The sequence below is a fragment of the Lactuca serriola genome, chromosome 9, assembly GCF_051521515.1.
Source record: "Lactuca serriola cultivar US96UC23 chromosome 9, Lser_US96UC23_V15, whole genome shotgun sequence".
NCBI lineage: Eukaryota > Viridiplantae > Streptophyta > Magnoliopsida > Asterales > Asteraceae > Lactuca > Lactuca serriola.
The window spans coordinates 189,974,722-189,997,200 of NC_136416.1; the positions used below are offsets into that span (position 1 = coordinate 189,974,722).

Below are 22,479 nucleotides of genomic sequence, written 5' to 3' on the forward strand. Positions count from 1 at the left end.
ATGATTGCTTGGCCTTAACTGATGAAGAGCTTGCTTCAGGTCTTGGAATAAAGGTTAATGTTTCTATGGAACCTACGAAGCCACAACAAGAGTTGATGAAATACACTGATGGTGAAATTTGTCTCAAACCATTTGGCATGGTGTTCGCAGGGAAAGACACAAAGGGAAAGGCGAAGAGATTCTTGTTTCAAGTTGCTAAGATCGAAAGATATACAACTTCGCAATATACGAACTTTATTGTTCGTATGAATAACTGCACCAAGAACAATGATGGAGACAAGAAGGAGCTGAAGAAGATAATCACTTGGTAATCAAAAATACAAAGGACAATGCACTCTATTGCTCAAGTTCTCACTAATTGAGTGGCATCAACTATTTACAAAGGGGGAGAATGTTGAGTCATTTTGCTGTAAAAGTCGAAGCTTTGTCTATTCTATTTTGCATGTTTATTTACTAAGTCATTTTATATCGAAGCTTAATGTCTAGACTTAGTATTTTTTGTACACTCATGTTTCCTATAAATAGGGGCTGAGGATAGAAGTAGAGACACGAGTCTTTCTGCTTATTTTTGTAATCAGTATTGTATTCGAATTCTCTGTTCAACACAAAACTTGCTGATTAATATTTACATTTGGTGTTCATATCATTCATTACTCATTCATCTAAATGATGATTGCTTTCTAAATCTCGATTACAGTTCACATCAAGGTCCAACCAAATCATTCTAGAATCATTTAGCCTTTTCAGTATGTAACTTAACATACTCATTTAATAGTTAGCCCACATCTATATAGATCCCATAAAGCACAAAGTGAGCAATATTTGGGTAGTAACATTCTATAGGCCACAAAATATAAATAGCCATCATCCCACTAATTTGCTTTTTTGATTCTAGGAACTTTTACCAACATTGTTAATCTTCCAAGATTCGTCTTCTAGAATCTCTCTTTTGAAAATGCTCACACAAGCACATTATAACATTCTTCCTAGGCTTTCCTAGGGTTCCCTTCACACCACTTTCTGTTGTGTTTTAGTATACTAAAACATCCTATGGTGCACATACAACCCTAAATGCTTTGGATCTTGTTTTCTCTAATTATACATGGAATATTGTTTACAAATCATTAAGCCTACAACTAGCATACAATTGACATAAACAACATAAAATACTAGTTTGGAGTTTACCTATCTATGTAGCTTGTATAACTTGTTATATTCGGCCTTTAAGAACTTAGCACCCCAAGTGTGATGCCTCAAACGGTTCATAACACACCTAGGACAAATGAGAAATTGAGAGAGATGTTGCTAGCTCCAAGATCGACTCTAGTGAACTCTAAGAACTCTAGTGGCATATTTTGGGTGCTAAGGGAGTCCTTTTATAATGTGGAAAAGTTTAGGGTTACATCCATGCAAACCTTAATGCCCATGACATTTCATATTACTTAGGCTCCATGGGTTAAACCTTCGTGTACTATCCATGGACTACCATATTGGTTTAGCCCATCCTAAATAACAAATAGCCCACACTATAAGAATCATTTATTTAGCAAATCAATCCCCATATATTTATTTAGTCTCTTTTGATCACATAATTAATTCTTGATCAATACTAATTAAATCATATGATTTCATATTAATATATTAGAGCTTATAATATATTAATAAATCATAAGTAACCTCTTACTCAAGTATCTATCCTATCAAATTGTCCTGGTGATATGCAACTCGAAATGGACCATATTACTCTCGTGTCAAGTACATACCAATTATATTTATGGGCTTAGATACCTAATCCAACAGTCTCCCACTTGGATAAGTCTAATAACTATTATTGCATGTACGACTCCAAAATCCCGACTAGCAATCGTAGCTCTTAAAAGCCGCTGACAAACTCTGACCTAGTCAATGACGCATCCATTAGATAACGGACCATATATTCCTCCATTCTAGATGTCATATGGACATGAGTCATGGATTATAATCATTCTCTATGTCCATCTGATGTTTCCCGATTTCCGATTTATGAAGACTGACTAATTCAACAAATCAAATTAGTCCAGGCTTGGCCAAGCACTTAAGGTTGTCATCACTAAATCATCGCGGGGCCCACATATATCGCTTTTATCCCTATAAGGGTAAAAGGAACGGATAAACTTCGACTCATATGCTTGCTTGTACTTACTAATCAAATCACACATAACAATATGTTTTATAACACCAAGTTACTTGTGCATTTACATACGTCAATGTGCAACCGACTTGTAAATTACAACTCACATGTCTTGGTTTCAAGAATATAAGATATTATCATCTCGCAGTCACTCGTGAAGAATCCATGAAGTGATTCAAATGAGCGTGGTTTAAATCCAATACTCAAATCTTATTACAGGATCTAGTACTCATGAATACTATAGCAAACTTGTGCTATGTCTAACACCTTAGATAATCTTACATACCCATTCATGATAGTCTTGCCTCAATATCTACTTCCAAAGTATGATTGAATGTGGATAGTTTGAATAATCTTATTATTTGGTAAGTCAAAACATGCAAAATGAAACAAAAGAATAATCGAATCAAATATGATCTTAGAACTTATGAATATAAATAAAATAATTTTTATTTAACCACCGTATTGATTACACATTATTCATTGTATAATGTTTCGGCTAATCATCTTAATACTTGAATTAAAATAATAGCCATCCCATGCTCCAAGCATGCACACTATGTTTTACCTATGTTCTTTACTTTGTAAAATATATCAATTGTAAACATTTCCAATGACACTCATTTCACAATTCGAAATCCTTATCGTAAATATAAGAATACCAAATTCTTGCCATTTACTGTAATATGTTAGATTCTAAACTTATATGCAATGATCCTATTTTAATGACTATATACAAAAGTCATAGAGACTTGGCAACAGACATTACAAAGTATTCCAATGGTGAGGAACTCCGTGGAAACGAAGTGTCATAATCAAAGCACATTTCTTTGAACATCCTTCTTGCATTTAAGTTTTCTAATCTTACAAAGATTTAATTATTAACTTCCACTTATGGTAACATTTCCATATTCCCATTTTGACTATCACTTCTGAACAAGAGTTGCCTTTTTTCAGAATATGTCAATATGATCCTTCCAAAATTAACACTATACTTCCAGCTGTCAATGAGTAATCAATCTTTGGTAAACCTCAGATTGTCATCGACAATTGCTTAACCATTTTAGTCACATCTCGTTCTAGACCCTTTTCTCTCTTAACGCCCTAGGCATATGGAAAATTTGAACAAATTAATATTATAGCATATGTAATCGATCCTATACCTGAAGCATATGAGATACGATAAATGGTGTTTCACATAAAGACATGATACTTGACCAGTCTCTTGCTATAAGATTTCAATATATAGAATTTCCTTATGTTAAATCTTTTCAACATAACATTAATATATATCCTTCAATAAATTTGGTTAAAAATCTCAATCTAAGCTTTTAAATTTGAAATGAAGTATGAATTCCTCTCCCTTAATTATAGACAAACAACTTTTCAAACCCTGCAACTTTGCGAATTGAAACTTTTTGTTTTCTATAATTAACATTTCTAACTCGCAACACTTAACGTAATAATTGTGCTCCCAGTAGCATAATAATTACATTCTAATGAGCATAACACTTATGCTCCCACTAGCTTTGACATGTACCCAGAAATAAGTTGGACTTCTAGAAATCAATACTTGTTGACTTTCTTACCAAAGTTCAGATTTCTGATACAAGATGCTTCAATAAGACGTTATCTAGGCTTTTCAAACTCATAGACATTTCCTCAGATAGCTCACATGTGTGTCTAAACAATTTCAGAACTTACAGTAATAAGTCTCGAATGTTTAGACCTTTGCTATTTCTCACAATTCGAACTATGAAGAGGGATGCCGTAATCATAATCGAATTTGAGAACGCAAGTACCACAATTTTTATCTCCTTAGAATCTACTTAGTGAAAGCGTTTCCTCATAATCATTTTCATGAAGCGGAGAGAAACCTTATGACACTTAGATTTTATGGTGTATGTGTTCCTATCCATGTGAATTTGTCAAACCATAATCATAAGACAAGGTTTGTGACAAATTCAAACTCATATGGAGTGAACTTGTTCAATCTTAATTTCCTGCCACTTGGTAGCACAAGGGCCTACCATGTATTTCAAGTTGTTAAGCAGGTCACGCATACTGATCAATGAAACTTTCATTGATCCAGGTGCTTTGCCTTATGCAATCAATTGAGAACTCATAAAACTCACATGTATAGTCAACTTTTAACTGGAATGGGAACAAAAACAAGAATATGTCAACACGATAGGTTGCAAACCTCAAATCGTGTACTAGTGTTAAATAATAGGTTTTATTCTTGATTAGTTCTTGAAACTTTTTCAAGATCTTTAAGACTCCCACTGCCCTCTTAACATATAAGATTCTCTTGTCATGAACTATTCCTTGACAAAAACAAATATTCAAGAGTTAGTGCGGATTCTTATTAAGATAAACACTTCACACAATTGGTCTTAGTTGGTCTTTGTCCTTACCAAGACATCACAACTTACCGATTTCAAATGTACAAGAGAAAAAACATTTTATTCAACATTTGATGAGTGTTTTAAACCTTCTTAAGGTTATGTCACTCAAGGCACAATCTTGGAGTATGACTCTAAGACTTGATTTTGGAACGAAGTATGACTCATCTTCTTGATTTAACGATTTCAATAATTCACGATTCCTCTTCTTATCCATACAAATGCACTAAGATATCCTTAGAGGATCAATTGTGATATGGTTTTCCATAATTATTAAGATGATCATAAAACACGACACTAAAGTTCTCTCCCATCTTTTCATATTGGAGAAAGTTTTATCTTTCTTCCTAATTTAATTCTTCTCATTCGTTTTGCCATTCATTGAAACTTTTCCAATGTTTTAGAATTATAAATAATCATGTAAGCATAACCATATCTACTAACTTTTAGTAAATCATGATTAATAATCTTATCGATCTTTCTGGTGGACCTGGCCAGCATTCAACCAAATGTACCCAATCTCCTAGTCCTTCACTTAACTCACATATTCATGTGAACAAGGAATTAGTCTTAATTTTGAAATACAAAGCTTCTCATTCATCACACAATAGAAGTTGCACAATCCCAAGTTTCTGGACAATCGAAACTTGGGTGATGAGAATCTTTCCATATCTGGTGAATTTTGACACTACAACAAATGAAAGAATCAAATCCATTTTCTAATATTGCTATAAATGGAAACATATAAGCAAAATTTTTTACAAATGCCATTGTAAGGAAATTTAAAATAAGATAAAATTCAAAAATTTTCTTTATTTATAAAAGTGCGGAAAACTTGTCTTTACAATGCAAATACAAGTGAAAACTACGTTGTTATCTATTCCTAAGCAATCTATCAAAACTCTTAAGCAGCAACTCAAAAATCTGATCATCGAGCCATGTGATCGAAATCCATCTCTTCGTGATCAGAACCAACTTACTCTTCCTTTAAGCTTCCTTTTTTTTTCTTCGATTCTACAAAACATCAAAATGTAATTACATTACATAATGTATTAAGAATATCCAAATAGGAACTTAATAGAGATAGGCAGTAGACTTACCTGAAGTAGATTTAAACATGTTGACTTTACCATCTCTTAGATCTCTCAGGTAGTCAGAGCAGCTTCGCTTCCAATGTTCCTTTAAATGGAAGTAGAAACAAATGGTTTCTTCCGCATCGGCACATGAGACAATCTCAGACTTAGCCTTTCCCTTTCCCTTGGAAAGAGAAATATTTTCTGGACTTCCAATGTTTCCATTGTCATTATCCATGGAAGCTTAGGAAATTGATCTTCCATTCAAAGTTTCATTACCACTGCCCCAAATCATTTCTGATTCAGCAGCAATTAGCAAATAGGTAAGATCGATAAGGGTCATGTCGTGATCTGTCACATACTATTCTTTAACAATCTCACTATATGACTTGGGAAGTGAATTAATAATCAAGTCAACAGCCAACTTCCTTGGGTACACGACACCCAACATTCCCAGTCTGTCAATATCTAGCTTCATGTCCAAGACGTGAGCACATACAAACTTTCCATCTTCATGTTTGCTTGCCAATAGGGCCTGAGTGACCTTGAACTTTTCAAAATAAAATATTAAGTCTAGGACCCAACACAATATTTTACAACTCGGAAGAGGGATGTCGTAATCCAATTGAAAAATATTTGAAGATAGGTAAATGACGATTTATCAATTTCCACCATGAAAAACGAAATTGATTATTAAGTTTTAAATGAATTGAAATTCCTAGATCTTTTGAGATTCATTGAACTTTTCAATGGCATGTTTAATCTTGATTGTGACCTTCAAGTTTGTGACTGTGATGTCGAGGATCACAAACAATCATAGGCGGATCCAAGGGGATCTCGGGGTAGCCGGGATACCCATAAAAAAAATTTCGGTAGTGTAATTTTTGTTTATGGATTCTTCAAATTTTTTTCGGTATAATGTATATATATATATATATATATATATATATACATACATATATATATATATATATATATATATATATATATATATATGTATGTATGTATGTATCCCTTCAATTATAAACACAAACAAATAGTAGAGCTACTGGTTAAAGCATTGCCTTTTCAATGTAAAGCTCTCAAGTTCAATTCTTGCTCCTTACATATTCTTTGTTTATTTTTGTTTTATAGCTATTCTATCCCACATCGCCAATCATATGTAAACTCAACCATTTTTGTCTATTATATAAGCTTGTTATCCTCATACTAAATTTGATATCTACTTTGAATCCCACATTGATTCAAATATCAAAATATACTTCAACTTCATGTTTATATAACAAGAGTTCAGGTTAGTTAAGGATTCAATTAAGGTTTGGGTTTTAAACCGAAATTAAATCGGGGAAACCCAAGTACCCCGGAAAAAACATTGGGTTACCCTAAAAATAAAATTGGGATACCCCTTTACTTTGATCTTGGCTCCGCCACTACAAACAATGTGTGAATAACCATGCAAATTAGCTTGGTACACTTAATGTTACAGATCACCTAATCAATGTGTCGGTTAACCACACACACCCCATTGATCTATGATTAACATCAAGCTACCCTTTGCCATGCACTGTCAATCTCAGATTAGTGTGTCGGTTAATTAAACTATACTCTTAATTTAATTAAACTTATACCATGTCATTATGGAATTATTAATCCTCTTTTAATTAAACACTTTAATTAATTATTAATAAAGTCCATAAAGATGTAATATGAATTATTCAAAACATCAAGATGCTAAAAAAAATTAAAACTATTTAATTTATTATTAAGTTATGAACCCATGAGTTACACTTTTAAAAACTTTTCAAATAACTTTAGTCTTAGACTTCAATGTCTCATAAAAACAACTTTTCAAATTCTAAAACTTGAGGGAAAGTTTTATAACTCTTGAAAACTTTTAGAATTCCATAAAAGAGACTTTCCAAGTTCCATAACTTGAGGGCAAGTTATGAAACTCTTCAAAGCCATTTATAACAAATTTTGTAACCTTTGAAGACTCTTGGAATTCATAACTTAAAGAGTTAATGAATGAGACTTTTCACATCCATAACTTATGGAAGTTTCAAAACTCTTAAGATCATAACTTTTAAAAAAGACTTTTGAGTTCCAAAATTTTATGAAAAAATTTGTAACTCCTTAAAAACATTTAGATCAAACTTTTAAAATAAATAAAATAATCATATCGTTCTATCTTTTAATAAATTGACCTAATTCAACTTTTGTAGTAAAATGATTCAAATTTTACAAATAAGTAGTATTTCATAAAATCAAGTAATTATCTTAAAATTTGACAAACTTCATGTTTTTTTTCAATCTTGAAAATCAAACATTTGCATCAATATAACATAAAACAACCCATGACTCTAATACCACTGTTGGGTTTTAGTATACTACAACATCCTATGGTGCACATACAACCCTAAATGCTTTGGATATAATTTTTCTCTAATTATACATTCAATATTGTTTCCAAAGCATTAAGCCTACAACAAGCACAAAATTGACATAAACGACATAAAATACTAGTTAGGAGTTTACCTCTTTATGTAGCTTGTAGAACTTGTTGTATTCGGTCTTTAAGAACTTAGCACCCCAAGTGTGATGCCTCAAACGGTTCACAATACACCTAGGACAAATGAGAACTTGACTGAGATGTTGCTAGCTCCAAGATCGGCTCTAATGAACTCTAAGAACTCTAATGGTAGATTTTGGGTGCTAAGGGAGTCCTTTTATAGTGTGGCAAAGTCTAGGGTTACATCCATGCAAACCCTAATGCCCATGACCTTTCATATTACTTAGGCTCCATGGGTTAAACCTCCATGGACTACCATATTGGTTTATCGCATCCTAAATAACAATTTGCCCACCCTATAAGAATCATTTATTTACCAAATCAACCCACATATATTTAATTAGTCTCTTTTGATCACATAATTAATTCCAAATTAATTCTTTATCAATTATAATTAAATAATATGATTTCATATTCATATATTAGAACTTATAATATATTAATAAATCATAAGTAACCGCTTACTCAAGTATCCATCCTATCAAATTGTCCTAGTGATATGCAACCTGATATGGACCATGCTACTCTCGGGTCAAGTACATACCAATTATGGTTATAGGCTTAGACACCTAATCCAACACTTTCCACCATCAGATGCATAAAAGAATCCCAATAATATCTTCTAACTACATCACGAATACAATGATATGCCACAACCACTATTTAATTCTTCGACTACAAGGTCTTACTGTACAATGGTTGGACTCAAACAAGAGCTATGCAATAAAGTTAAACCTAACCTTCTAAAATTATCTAATCCCAGCAACATGTAGCCTAACGTATTCGCTTAATAGTTAGTCGATATTATTGGAGGTCCCTAAAAGCATAAATCAAAGCACAATTCAGGTATAGAGTAGTCTAAACCAAGGCTTCACTTAACTAATGTCATTCTATCAAACAATTTGAAATCCATACTAGAATGTAGTTCCAAAAGCTCAATCAACATGCATATAAAGGCATCTCTGGTAACGTTCCATCATGCAAATCCTGAGCATATCCTTATTCCTAATCTAGTAAGCAATTCTCACATATTAATACCAAATCAGTAAGCATATCACATGTATGGGTATTTTGGGAAAACTTTTTTGAGCTCGGTTAATTATACGCATCAAACCCCTTTTTCTTAAAAAACCTTTTTAGGAAATCAATTTCTTTTAAAAGATTTAGAAATCCTTAGTTTAAGTTCAGACACACCCGAGAGTGTGCTCGAATCCCTCAAACCAAGGTGCTGATACCAGCTTGAAACGCCCCAAAATTCCCGAGTAAAAATTTCATTTTAAAATAATTAAATCTCTTCTTTCATTACCCCAAAAGACAATCTTAATAAAAGTGTTCTCCAAAATATCATAGTAAAATCAAAAATAGTCGATGCATAATAAATCTCCAGGGAATGTAGTGCGATCAAGTCGGGCCCTTCATTTGAAAACAGAAGTACTTGAAACCATAAACATAAACTGTGAATACAAAGCTTAGTGAGTTCCCCAAAATACCATATACCATGCATACATAAAAGTTTAAACATAACTAGTCTATTTCACCCACATTGGTCTCTTTCAAACGGTACTAGGTCTATTTCACCCCCCCCCCCTTCGGTCTCTTTCAACCGAGACAGGGTCTGGTTCACCACCTTCAGTCTCTTTCAACCGATACTAGGTTTATTTCACCCCCTTCGGTCTCTTTCAACCGGTACGAGGTCTATTTCACCTCTTTTGATCCCTTTCAACCGGTATCAGATCTATTTCACCCCTATAGCTAAGCATAAAATCATATCAGCAAGAGTCACAAAGACAACAAGCACGTACAGGCATATCAGTAAGTGTCACAAAGATAACTATCATCCTACAAACGTAATTCGTTGGGCCAACATTGGTGCCTCCGATCTACGAGTACATTGAAGGAACTCACCTATTAAATGATGATTAACTGCAACTACTACTACTGTTTTGAACACATATTCTATCAACCACCTATACAACCATATAAAGTACAGCCTTAGCTTTTTTTCAGAGACTAGGGTTTCACAAAAAGTCAACATAAGACAAAGTTCATAGTCAACGGTCAATATTGACTCACCATGTTGTACCCATCCTTGGCCACGTCGCGGTCCCTAGAGGACAAAACAAACGATCTGACCCCAGCCGCCTCGATGTGGTGACCTAACGCCATGTCATGGTAACTGGGTTCTAAACAACTTAATTGATTAAGTTGTTTTCTTCAACCCCTTGAGCTTCAAGGCTCACATCTAACTCAAAACATGATCTAGAAGGATAATGTTTTTAACTTTACCTATTAGGACCATTCAAAGAAGTCCAAAACTCAAACCCGAGGTTCCATAAGAGATGAGATTAACCATTAAGCACTTATTCTTTGAAGTCTGAAGTCCATCATTTCCAGAAGTGTTTCTAACACTAAAACCAACATGAAAGTTGGTGCTTTATAGACATGCATGTCCAATGCATGTCTTGAAACCATACTAGGTCAAAATGAGAGTTTATGACCTAAATCTCTTACATTACTTCAAAGTACAACCATCCAAAACTTAATTATAGACAAAAACATACCAATTAACCTAGATCTATATGGTAAACATCATCAAGATGAAAGCTTGAGAACTAACAAATGATCCAGAAGATGCTCATAATGAGTAGAGATGAGTAGCTTACTTTATCTATGCACAAAAGCTCATTCTTCTTCCTTTAAAGGCTATAAAAACACACAAAATAAGTCAATAGCTTCAAAGTGGGATAGGGTTTAGGTTTCCGGGTGCTGGAGGTTAATAACAGGTGATACCCTAGCTACTACTTCCTTTAAATAGGGGTGCAACGGTTTAGACCTCCAGATGGCTGCCACACCGTGGTGGCTTAAGTGAGTTTGTGACCAATATCCGCTTGCTACGTCGTGGTTGTTCCTCCACCGCGTCATGGCAAACCCCAAAACTCACAAAATCAGCTAATAACGTATAACTCAAGAATTCGAGCGTTACAGTTCGACTGTACATATGCACACTTACTACATGTTTATGTATAATATAATCATTCTCTGATATATTTGAATAAATAAAAATGAAATTTTTGGGTTGAAAATAAGGACGTTTCAAGTTGGTATCAAAGCCCTAGTTTAAGTGAACTGGATGAACATTTGTGAGATTGCAGCCTCAAAATAAGGATCTGAGTAACTAATAAATATTTTCATAAAAATAATAATACAAAAATAAAGTGCGTGATGTGTACAGTTAGCCGAAGCTCAGAAAGGGAATTGATTCCCAAAATATCCATATTGTTATATTTGCTGATCTGTGAAATGTTAGAAATAGATGTTAGTATGTAGGCTAGGGATCTTTCCAGAAATTGCTAAATAGAATTGTTTATAATTAAGATGCCTTATAGCTTAGAGATTTGCTTGTTAATTGTTGCTTAGAACCTACATTGATATGAATTAGTTATTTCACAAGTACGTTAGGTTACATGCTCCTAAAATTAAATAGTTTTAGATTGTCTGATTTGGCGTCATTACGCAACGCTCATTTGAGTCTAATCGTCGTAGTGTTAGATCTTTCAGTTAACAGACTGTTTGATTTTAGCGGTATGTAATTATATTCATTCGATAATTACTTAATCTTGGTAGAAGTTCTTCCTCAACTAATAGTAGCATCAAATGGAAGGGAATCTTAAGAAGAGACTCCAGGAAGTTTAATATAAAGAACATCAGTAAATATGCATGCCCAAATGGAGTTTGGGAAAACCAATTGTATGTACTCATGGGATAGATACATATATACATTTAGCGACCATTGTGTGTAGTATTGGAAGTGACTTGGAAACTGCAAGACAATTCTTAGGACAAGTATGAGTAAGTTGCAAAGGTAGTAAAGGCCTATACTACCTAAAGCATAGGACTCGCACTTGGATTAGGAAAAGTCACAAAGTTGCTAAGGCAATAGTAGTTAGGTAGATAGTATGGCTAACATTATAAATTTGTTTCAATTCCGTCATCACCTATGGTATAATGATGTATATAAGATTGATTCTGAGTTCAGGTCCGAAAAGATCAAGTCCAAATAAAGTAGAATTGCATAAGTAAGTAGGGTGAGCAGAACCAAAACCGAAAACCCAAAAATCAACAAGAAACGACAAAACTGAAACCAAGAAATCAAAACCGAACCTAAACTGTCGGATTTGGGTATACATTTTTAAAAACCGAAAAATAGGTTTTGCGTTCGGTTTTAGTACCTCAAACCGACCCAACCCGTTGGGTTTGAAACTGAACCAACCCGAGATTATTACATATTTTTCAATGATATTCTATAATTTGACTTTCTATGTCAAAGTTAACATATGTCAAATGCAAAAGGAGGTGGAATTTGATACTAAATTACACCGAATATATGGTATGTGTTGTTTTAGTGTAACCAAGATTATTATTTGGTTGTTTGCTACTTGTTTTTATTCTAAAAACTTGTTAAACTTAGTTGTTTTTAAACTTGGTTGTTGTATACTTTTTAGCAACATACTTTTGATTTTGTGTTGGTGTTGAATTGGTGTTTTTAGTTTCTTTAATATAGGCTGTTGGATTTGTTTCATTTTTTAAGTTATAAAGATTTGTTGAAAAATAGGTTACAACACAAAACCCATCAACCAATGGGTTGAACCAAAAAACCAATGAAATCAATCCAAGAACCCAAAAACCGAAACCTACCAAAAACCAAACCCGACGGGTTCTAAAACCCAGAAACCAAAATACACGGGTTGTGTTCGGTTTTACCCCTAAACCTACCCAACCAGGCATGAAAAACCCAAAATCAATGATATTTTTTTTTGTTTTAAAAACCATTAGTTCCATACATCAAATGTCTCAAAGTCAACCACAATACAAAATGTCAAAAAATCAAAGTACAAAAAGCCATAAAGTGCAGAATCATAAGGGTGATGTCGTCCCATCATGTCAGGCCCTTCCTTTTTGTACCGAAAGTACTTGAGATCATAAACATAAACTATAAGCATAAAGGTTAGTGAGTTCCCCAAAGTAGCATATACCAAACGTACAATTAGGTGTATCCTTGGGGTATATTCTAACCTAACATACAATCATAGGCCCAACCCTGGGGTTTTTTTTCAACCCATCATATACTCATGGGCCCGACCCTAGGGCCAAACCTGAGGTTTGTTTCAACCCAATCATACAATAATGGGTCTAGCCCTGGGGCCTAACCTAGGGGTTTATTTCAACCCAATCATACAAACATGTAAGAGTCACAAAGACGGCTAGCATCCTACACACACAATTTAGTGGGCCAACATTGGTGTCTTCGACCCACAAGCATAGTGAGAAGGATCACATCTAATTAAAGATAACCGAATCACACACTCGAGTTGTTGCTACCACGACTCCTGATACTCATCATAACCCAAAGTCAACCTTAATTAATAATCGGGGTTTTAACCCATAATCAATGGTCCAAATCATCTTTTATCTTACTAAGGACAAAAGACCATTTTTCCCTTCCCATACATGACTTACCTATACAAGGCTTAAAACCCCTAATGATCTAAGGCCCAAAAAAAGCCCAATTGGGTTTCTAGGAGTATGCCATGCATACTCCCCATTACTCTATGCGTACTGTGAGTTTTCAGAAGGGTTACGGGGCAAAAGCCCACTACGTCATGCATACTCAAGGGTTATGCCCGACGTAACAACCTGAAGTCCAAAGATTTAACTAGTGGTCTTAATGCTTGAAGGTCTAACATCCAAACTTTAGATCTAACCCTAATGAACATATAAAATCATAAAGTTGCAACCTTTATGCCTTTGCATGGCTACAAGGAGTCCAAATTCGACCCTAAGTCTTATTCATGACCCAAAAGCTTAATAGATCTAGCATGGGTGAATAGGTTAAGGCCAAGGTCCCAGTATTATGAATCAAAAAGCTCTAAAATGAAGAGGTGGTGGTGTTGTAGGTAAAGTGATTATCAAAATTAGAACAAGATTTAATAAATGATTTACAAAGAAAACCCTTGATCCTTGCTAGGATCCCTTACACAAAACCTTGAGATGTGATAAAGATAACCTACCTTGTTAATTCTATTAAGTGAAAGGTGGATTATAGAAATGAAAGTATGTAAATGAGTACAAGTATTGCAGTGAGTCTAGTTGTGTATAGTGTCCGAAGTACTTGTGTATTTCTAGTCTAGTCTGAGTAATCATAAGTCCAATATTTCCGGGATCATTTCGAATAAATATGAACACGCTGGTTTGACTTGGTATTCCCGAGTCATCTTCCTGGTAAAAACGTTTCTTTGTTAAGAATGAGTCTTATGTTGACTATTTCTACACATGTGATAAAAAGATAGAAATATATCCGTTATAAATGTTAGCAAATAATAATGATGATAACGGTCAGGATCCTGAGATATGTTCGGGATCATAAGAGTTCTTGAAGATCCGATATCCTGAATAGGATTGAGGATCTTGGCCCTAACAATACTCATAATTTTTTTTTTTGTTTGTAAGGAGGGTCATTGTTTAGAGATCTTTATATCAGTTTACTTCCTCTAACAAGTTGGAAACTACAAGGAAAGTGTTGTTTGTTAAAAAAAAATGTTTGATTTGGGTGGTGTTTTGAGGTTGGAAACTAGTTTCTGTTTGGGTTTGAAAAATGTTTTGTTTTGGGATTGGTATGCATTGAGGATATTGATACAAATTTGGAGCCATGGCCCCAAAATGGTAATCTACGGGTGAGTTGAGAGGTTGATCGAACGATGGTCTATAACATGTCGATGTCGTGTTTGCTGAAAGATTTGGTATCAATGATGTAGGTTTTAGTGAATGATTTGATGAAAAGGTGTGTTATTAGATTTTGAAGAACTTTTTCCTTTCTTCTTAGGGTTATGGATTGTTTTGAAGAAGACATGGTAGATAGAAAGTTGAAAGAGTATGAAAAATAATGAGATTGCCTGTAATAAAGTAATAAACTTTTGAGGTTGAGTGTGTATTTATAATGGTTTTAAGAAAATTGTGAACTGTTTTATAAAAAAACTAATGTCTTTTTTTTCAAGAAAAATGGTCAAATGGTCTTTATTTTTAGTCAAAAATTGCAAAAGCCATTTATTCCTTTCCTTCTCTTCACGCTACACCGGCGAGCAATCCTTGGCGAGCCCTCTTGATGCGTGCCAAGAGAGGGTGTTGGCAAGCTTGGCATGCCCGAGGCGTGTCCATAGCGAGCTGCGCTCAGTATCATCTTATTGTTTGTTATTGTGAACTTATACACCTTTTTCTCATGGATAAATATAAGCAAAGGTAAAATGATATTGTAGAAGTAGACAATTGCACACCAGATTTTATTCTTAATAGTTAATAGTACATCTTCAAACTTAAAAAAAAAAATATTAAAAATTTGCACATCACCCTTTTGTCACTATGCTATAAATAGTAAGCACACTTTTCTATGGTCGAATTTTATAGATTTCCGACACCCTTAAAAGAAATTAAAAAGAAAAAGTTTATAAACTTCTATTCTTAAAATTCAAACCATGACATCTTCTAAGCTGTTGCAACAGGACCCAAACTCACATTAGCTTCAACTGCTTTCATGGCTTCAAACCTCGGCTCTTTCGCCTGAAACTTCAATCCTGCATACAGTTTCATGTAATCATCAAACACAAACTTTGGGTACGATTGTTCTTTCTCTGCAGTCTCTTCCAACAACGCCGGTGCCGGAAATATCACAGCATCATTCCCGGGATTATAAAAAGACGCTATCGACATTCTTGTTCCATCTGTTTGAGCAATAACTCTATGCATCACACTCTTATACTTTCCATTAGTAATCACCTGCAATTCAAGAAACCATCGTTCATAATCAGTTACCCACCATGGATTTGATTAATTAAATTTGCTAATTTTGGGAAGGATTATTAGGGTTTTAGGCTACCTCAATTTGGTCACCGAGATTGATGACGATGGAATGACGCATGGGTGGAACATCGATCCATTCGCCGTCTTTGAGAAGCTGAAGACCGCTGACTTTATCGTCTTGGAAGAGTAAAATGATGCCGCCGGCATCGGTGTGGGCTCGGAGACCCTTGATCAACTCCGGCGTCGGGCATGGAGGATAATTACTAACTTTCGTTCCAAAATTTGGACCTTTTGATCCATGAAACGCTTTCTTTAGATAACCTTTCTCTAATCCAAGATTCTCACACAACAAATCCAAAAGCTCTTCTGCTAATTTCTCTAGCTTACCAGCAAAATCCTTCATTAAGTTCCTGCAAATACACGTATCGATTGTATGTTCATATAATGATATGTAGTTAATAACTAAATAATATTTCTTTTTTCTCTTTTTACCTGTATTCTTCTTCAAGATCAGGGATTTCCAAGATGTTTGAAGTGGGAAGATGACGTAAGAAGAAAGTACTCTCCCAATCTATGTCGGTAACTTCTGCCTTCAGACCTTCTAATGCTTTAGCTGCCACCATATCTTTAAACCTCTGCTCCATACATTTCTTGTAATGCTCCTTCGTCATTTTCTCAACTTTATCCAGTAATTCATGAGAAATCCCATGGTTCAACAACTAAACAACCATAAAATACATTAACTGTTAAAACTGAAGTCTCTTTTTAATCAAATCACATGATTCGAATGCATTACATAGATGTTTACCAATTAGCATAAACATACCTCAAAGAATCCCCAGTTTTCACAAGCATCCTTGATCAACTCCATTGTAGCACCTCTCTCTCCACCATTCAAGTTCTCCATGTCGATCAATGGGAAGTTGGCCATTTTTTTCTTTTCTGAACTCTTTCGCTATGTGTTTGTGTGTTTGTGAAGTTGTTTTTGATATTGAATGCAGAAAGTTGGTGGTCTCAATTTATAGGAGATCGAAGGCAATAAAGACAAACTGAGCAATAGCATGTAGCAGGAAACTTCGTGCCACTTTTAAGGGTATACGAGAACTTTGATATGACGTCTAAATTGATTTTATTTTACCATTTTTGCTCTAATTGTAGTTTTATAAAGAAGTTTGGAATCCATATGGATGTTGAAAAGTACCCGTTACACACGAAGTCAAAATATGGTCTTTCGTATATAGTTTTCAAGTCATGTGTAGGAATATTAAGGACCCACTTCGGCAGCTAGATAGTAAATTAAGGCTGCTATATATGAGGCATATTTTTTTTATATAGATTGCAAGGAAAGCGATATAAGAAATTGCCTCCTTCGTGCTTGCTAGTATATGGTTAACTTTGTGATGGCTATTATGTCATTCTAGGGTATATGAGAACTTTAGCTGGTTTAGATACCATCTCATATTATATATTAATCTTCGAAATTAAGATTTATTATTTTTCAAACCGTTAAATACACATACTAGCATCTAAAATTTTAGTATTCAACCTTGCTCTTCTCTTTCCAATATACGAAATGCATATAGAGTACAAATATAGCAAGAATTCCAACATTAATGGGATTAATATCTTTGTAAATATAACAGGATATTTAAAAATATATGCCAATAATGGTAACAGCCATTTTAGATGGAGGGGTAGTTGGTTGAACACTCAAATTGTATTTGAAATTGAGGAATGATTGTCGTAGTAAACTTTTGGTGAAGATACCGACATATTGGTACGAGAATGGAATACCTAGAGAAACTCTTTTTCGAACAAAATTTATGTCCACCTTGATATATTGTGTCCATTGATGTTGAAAAAGGAACAAGGTTAGTTTACTAGATAGTTTCATGTGTTGTTGGGGACGCCGAAAATTAGTGAGCACCCATGTTATATGACTTCAGGGATGACTATGATTAATGATGGTAGTGTTAGACTGCTAGTGCAGGACCAAACACTCTCTGTAAGTGTGTGATAGTTTAGTTGAGATAATTGAGGATTTATAAATTTAAAACTTAGATAACAATATTTTTATACAAATTCATACATCAACACATTTTCGGTTGCAAAATACAAATATACATAAATTAAGCCTTTTTAGTCTTGTTTTTATCATTAAAATACTCATAAAAGTATCTGAAATATCCTTTAAAATATGTATAATTTAAGACACATCACACAATGAGAGGTTTTGCATTAATCAACACTATATACATAGTTACTATGGTATTTAGGCTAATAACAATAAATAGGCTAAGTATGTAAATACATATAATGTGCTAAGAATACATATACACTAAAATACCCCTCAGTTTGAGGAGAAGGATGAGAGTGGACGCTAAAAATCGATCTAAATATGTGCAAAAAAGATTGTGATGTAGCTAGCCCTTTCATGAAGATATATGTGTAGGTGTTGCATAACATTTGACGATAAGTATACAACATTAACATTTTCATAATAGACAAAGGTTTCTTTGTAGAGAGGTGAGTGTAGCTCTTTGAGCAAGTTTCATAGCCAACAAGAATCGATTATAGCATTGGCAACACCTTTATATTCCGCTTTAGAACTAGGCCGAGAAACAATCTGTTGGATTTTAACTGACCATAATAAGAGATTGTCGTATATGAAGACGTAGTAGTTACTGACGGATTACTTAGTGGTTGGGTGTCCTCCACATATGCATCAGAATACACAATAAGACTCATAGTCAATGAGGGATGAAGTTGTATTCTGTAGTCATCAGTGGCAAGTCTAGAACGTAAATCCACATGGTTTACTATTTAACCGAAATCGATAGGAAATGAAAAAAAAAACAAAAAAAAAAACACTAGTTGTGGGTCTAAAGGTTGTGGAGGAAAGAAGTGAGAATGCGCGATTACAGGAAGCTGTGGCGGAGAGGCGGATGCCAGTGGTAACATGGTGGGATGTCAAGTCCACCAAACAAATTATACCATTTGTTTGCAAATAAAACATAATATAATGGTAAAAAGGGGTATCGATCCTCGGAGAAATGGTTGTATTCAATCACCAATGCAATCCAATAGAACTAGTGTAAATAAACTAACTACAATTAAACTAAAGGGGGTATTGTGATTGCTTGAAAACTAAAAGACTTGAATAACTAAAAAGCTTGCAATTAAGCAAGATGATGAGATGCTCAAATATTTGAAAGAATTGGTTAACCAAGGCAATTCAACACAATGAACATTTGTGTGTTTATCATTAGGATTCAACATGAAACTTATCATTCATCCCAAATTGGTTATAGCAAATCATGAAGTATTATATGTCCAGATTCCTCATAGGTAGTATGGAGGTTGGGAAAGCCCACAACACACCTTCTAAATCAAAATCAAGGATCCAATTGAAGCAATTGAACCCAAAAAGTTGATTAGCCTTAAGAATGAAAGAATCCCCAATTCCTAGAGGATGTCAATGCTTACACATCCATAAATGAGTTATGATTCATAAGCTAGAAATGGTTTCTACCATCATAAAGCTTTTGTTTTAAGTAAATTCAATGATTCAATGCTAAACCAAAGAAATAAACCAACAATTGCTCATTCAAGTACCAAGCTCATGATCAAAGTATTAAACAATCATAAGAAATATGAACTTGAATCATAAACATAAGATAAATGATAAATAAGCATGAATCCTTCAAAAACCCACAAACATTCAAAGGTTTTAGCCAAAGTTAACCAAAATAGAGAAATTAGCCACTCATAGCATCAAAATAACAATCACAAAAGTCTAATTGCATTAAGAAACTAACAATTACTTTGGAAGATAAGAAGAATGTGTATCCAAGCTCCAAAAATCGCCTCCTCTGGTCTCTAATGGTGGAAAATCGAAGTGCTAGCTGAAAGATTCAAGCCCCAAAGTAAATGGTAAGCCAAATGACTAAAATGCCCAAAACTGGACAGTTGCGGGGGTACTCGCGCGCGTGAAAATCTACCCTCGCAAATATTGTTGGAATGCTATTGGCTTATTTTTCCTCCACTAACCATTCCACTACCAAAGATTCCCTTGGTCCCCTCCATGACTCACATGATTTGCAATTGGCCAATCACCTTCAAGCTCTAAATATGGATAGTTCATGCCCAAAATAAAAATCCATGACCCATCTTTAAAAGCCCACTTCATCCAAATCTTTAGCTTTTTAAGCCCAAATCTCCTTTGATGGATTCGTAAAGCCCAATAATGCATCGAGAAGCCCACTAAGCCCAACTCAAGTCAAACCGCAACCGCAATGAGCTCCAAAACCCTGCAAAAATATCTCATACAAAATAGAAAGTAACCGACACGATCGATTATGAAGAAAATAAAAAATATACAATGCAATACTAATAAAAATAGCTAAAAAATATTAAAATAAATTAATAAAAGTAAGGAAATAAAATAAGCTATCATGGCAAATGGCAACCGACACACCTGATCGATTGATGGTCGATTATAATGTCACCAGATAGTGGATCAGTGATGGTGAAGCGGGAATTGAGGCTCGGAGAAGGAAATAACGTTGGGACCGACTACTGATTAATGATTATTATTGTTTTTTTATTTTAAATTAACTTGTAGTGGGATATTCATATTGAATTATTTCTTTAAGAATATTGGGCTACTAAAATTTAAAATATGAGTTGCATTTGTTTTTTTTTCTTGCCAATAAATATTAGGGTAGTTCACTTCAATTGTTTAAGATACTTCACAAATTTAATAATGTATTACTTGTTATATATATATAAAAAAAAAAAAAAAAAAGACTGATCAAGTGATCCACGTACATTTCTTATATGTATATTCGCCACTGATAGTCATGAGTAACACAAACATATGATAGTATACACTTTGAAGCATCCATGTGCGTTTCCCTAGGATCGTGCATAAATAGACAGATCTATTGCACAAGGGCGGGTTAAGATACTGAAGTCCACCCTACGGGTGAAGGTAAGATACTTACAATGGGCTAAGAATACATATACACTAATAATAACATAGAAATTAAAAGGTAATTTTAAATGAATTTTATCTCACTCACATGGTCATACACACCCACCTCTACGAGACATATGTTTGTGCAGACGGTCCACCACTATGTGAGTGAAATAAGAGTTTATTTAAGACCAATGTCACCGCTTTTTTTTTTCTTAAGATCCTCTTGTATTAGGTCGAACATGTAATTGACATGTCAATAAAATTATAAGTATGTGATTCATAGATACCTCTTTTTGGATGCGTAGTAAAAATATTTTATGATATAAAATTACAAGATCACGTATATTGCCTTTTTATTTTAATTATCTTTGTTATCATATCAACAATCCTTAAAAAGAGACAACGAAATCAAATAGATAGATTGGCATGCAGAGTATGTAAAAGTGAATATTTCATCATTATTTGAATGTGATTTCTCTCTTTTCGCATTTGGTTCTATAGCATATGATGCCCACCAAACAATTATATAAACATTATCAACGTGTCTAATGAAAAATAATATCATCCTTGTCGTACGATGATAGCTAAATGATGATATAATTAAGATTCTTTGATCTCTTAAAATTTCATCCGAGCAAATCATAACGTCGTTTACGATTAACACCAATCAAACTTCATTTCTATGGTATTCCCTTCTTCATTCACTAAAAAGTAACCATTATTAACTTATATTTAGCATCGATTATAAGTTGGAATCTTTTGTTTTTTTAACACAAACATAAAAAAATAAAACAAGACAACAAGAAAGTTTGTGCAAATAATGGGCCGGGGACTAGAAAATGCATAAAATTGAATGGAATTATGTGGTCATAACGCCGACCAATCACACTTGATAAAATATATGGTTATAATTTGTCCTTCACAAATATATTCGATGAATATGTAAGATCGACACTATTGGCCCTCCTCTGGTGTAGAGCGCATGGTATTTGGAATTATTTTATGTTAGAAGTTTAATCTAGTTTCACATGCATTTGTCTCCCATTATGTAATTAGTGGAAGACAATATTTAAGAAATGATCATGGTCTTTTTGTGTGATTATATACCGGATTATTTGACAGATTAAATTTCAAAGTTTATGAGGTCCCTGTGAGTTTAAAGGTTTTATATGAAAATAAAAATTGAGTACCTACAAAAAAACTTTTACTAAAATAATATTAAATAAAATTAAAATATAAAGTTGATAGCCATCATCTCGTAAACTCACTACCTAAGTGCCATATATATGAATCTCCACTAGGGTGTAAATAAACTAAATCGAGCCCGAACATACCCAAGCTCGACTCAAGCTCGTTTAAATTCATATAGGCTTGAGCTCGAGCTCGAATTGTTTCGAGTTTAGTTTAAAAGCTCGTGCTCGGCTTGTGGG

The 22,479-nt window shown here is 34.0% G+C and overlaps 1 protein-coding gene across 1 annotated transcript; it reads right to left on the reverse strand.

The window, feature by feature from the left end:
- Positions 1 to 15,530: 15,530 nt before the first annotated feature.
- On the reverse strand, positions 15,531 to 17,072 carry LOC145072105 (1-aminocyclopropane-1-carboxylate oxidase 3-like). Its single transcript, XM_079018483.1, has 4 exons — positions 16,895 to 17,072; positions 16,561 to 16,787; positions 16,145 to 16,478; positions 15,531 to 16,044 (listed from the first exon to the last, which is right to left on the reverse strand). Exons 1-4 carry the CDS (start codon positions 16,997 to 16,999, stop codon positions 15,754 to 15,756), a joined length of 957 nt encoding a protein of 318 aa, XP_078874609.1. The 5' UTR covers positions 17,000 to 17,072; the 3' UTR covers positions 15,531 to 15,753.
- Between the last annotated feature and the right edge of the window lie 5,407 nt (positions 17,073 to 22,479).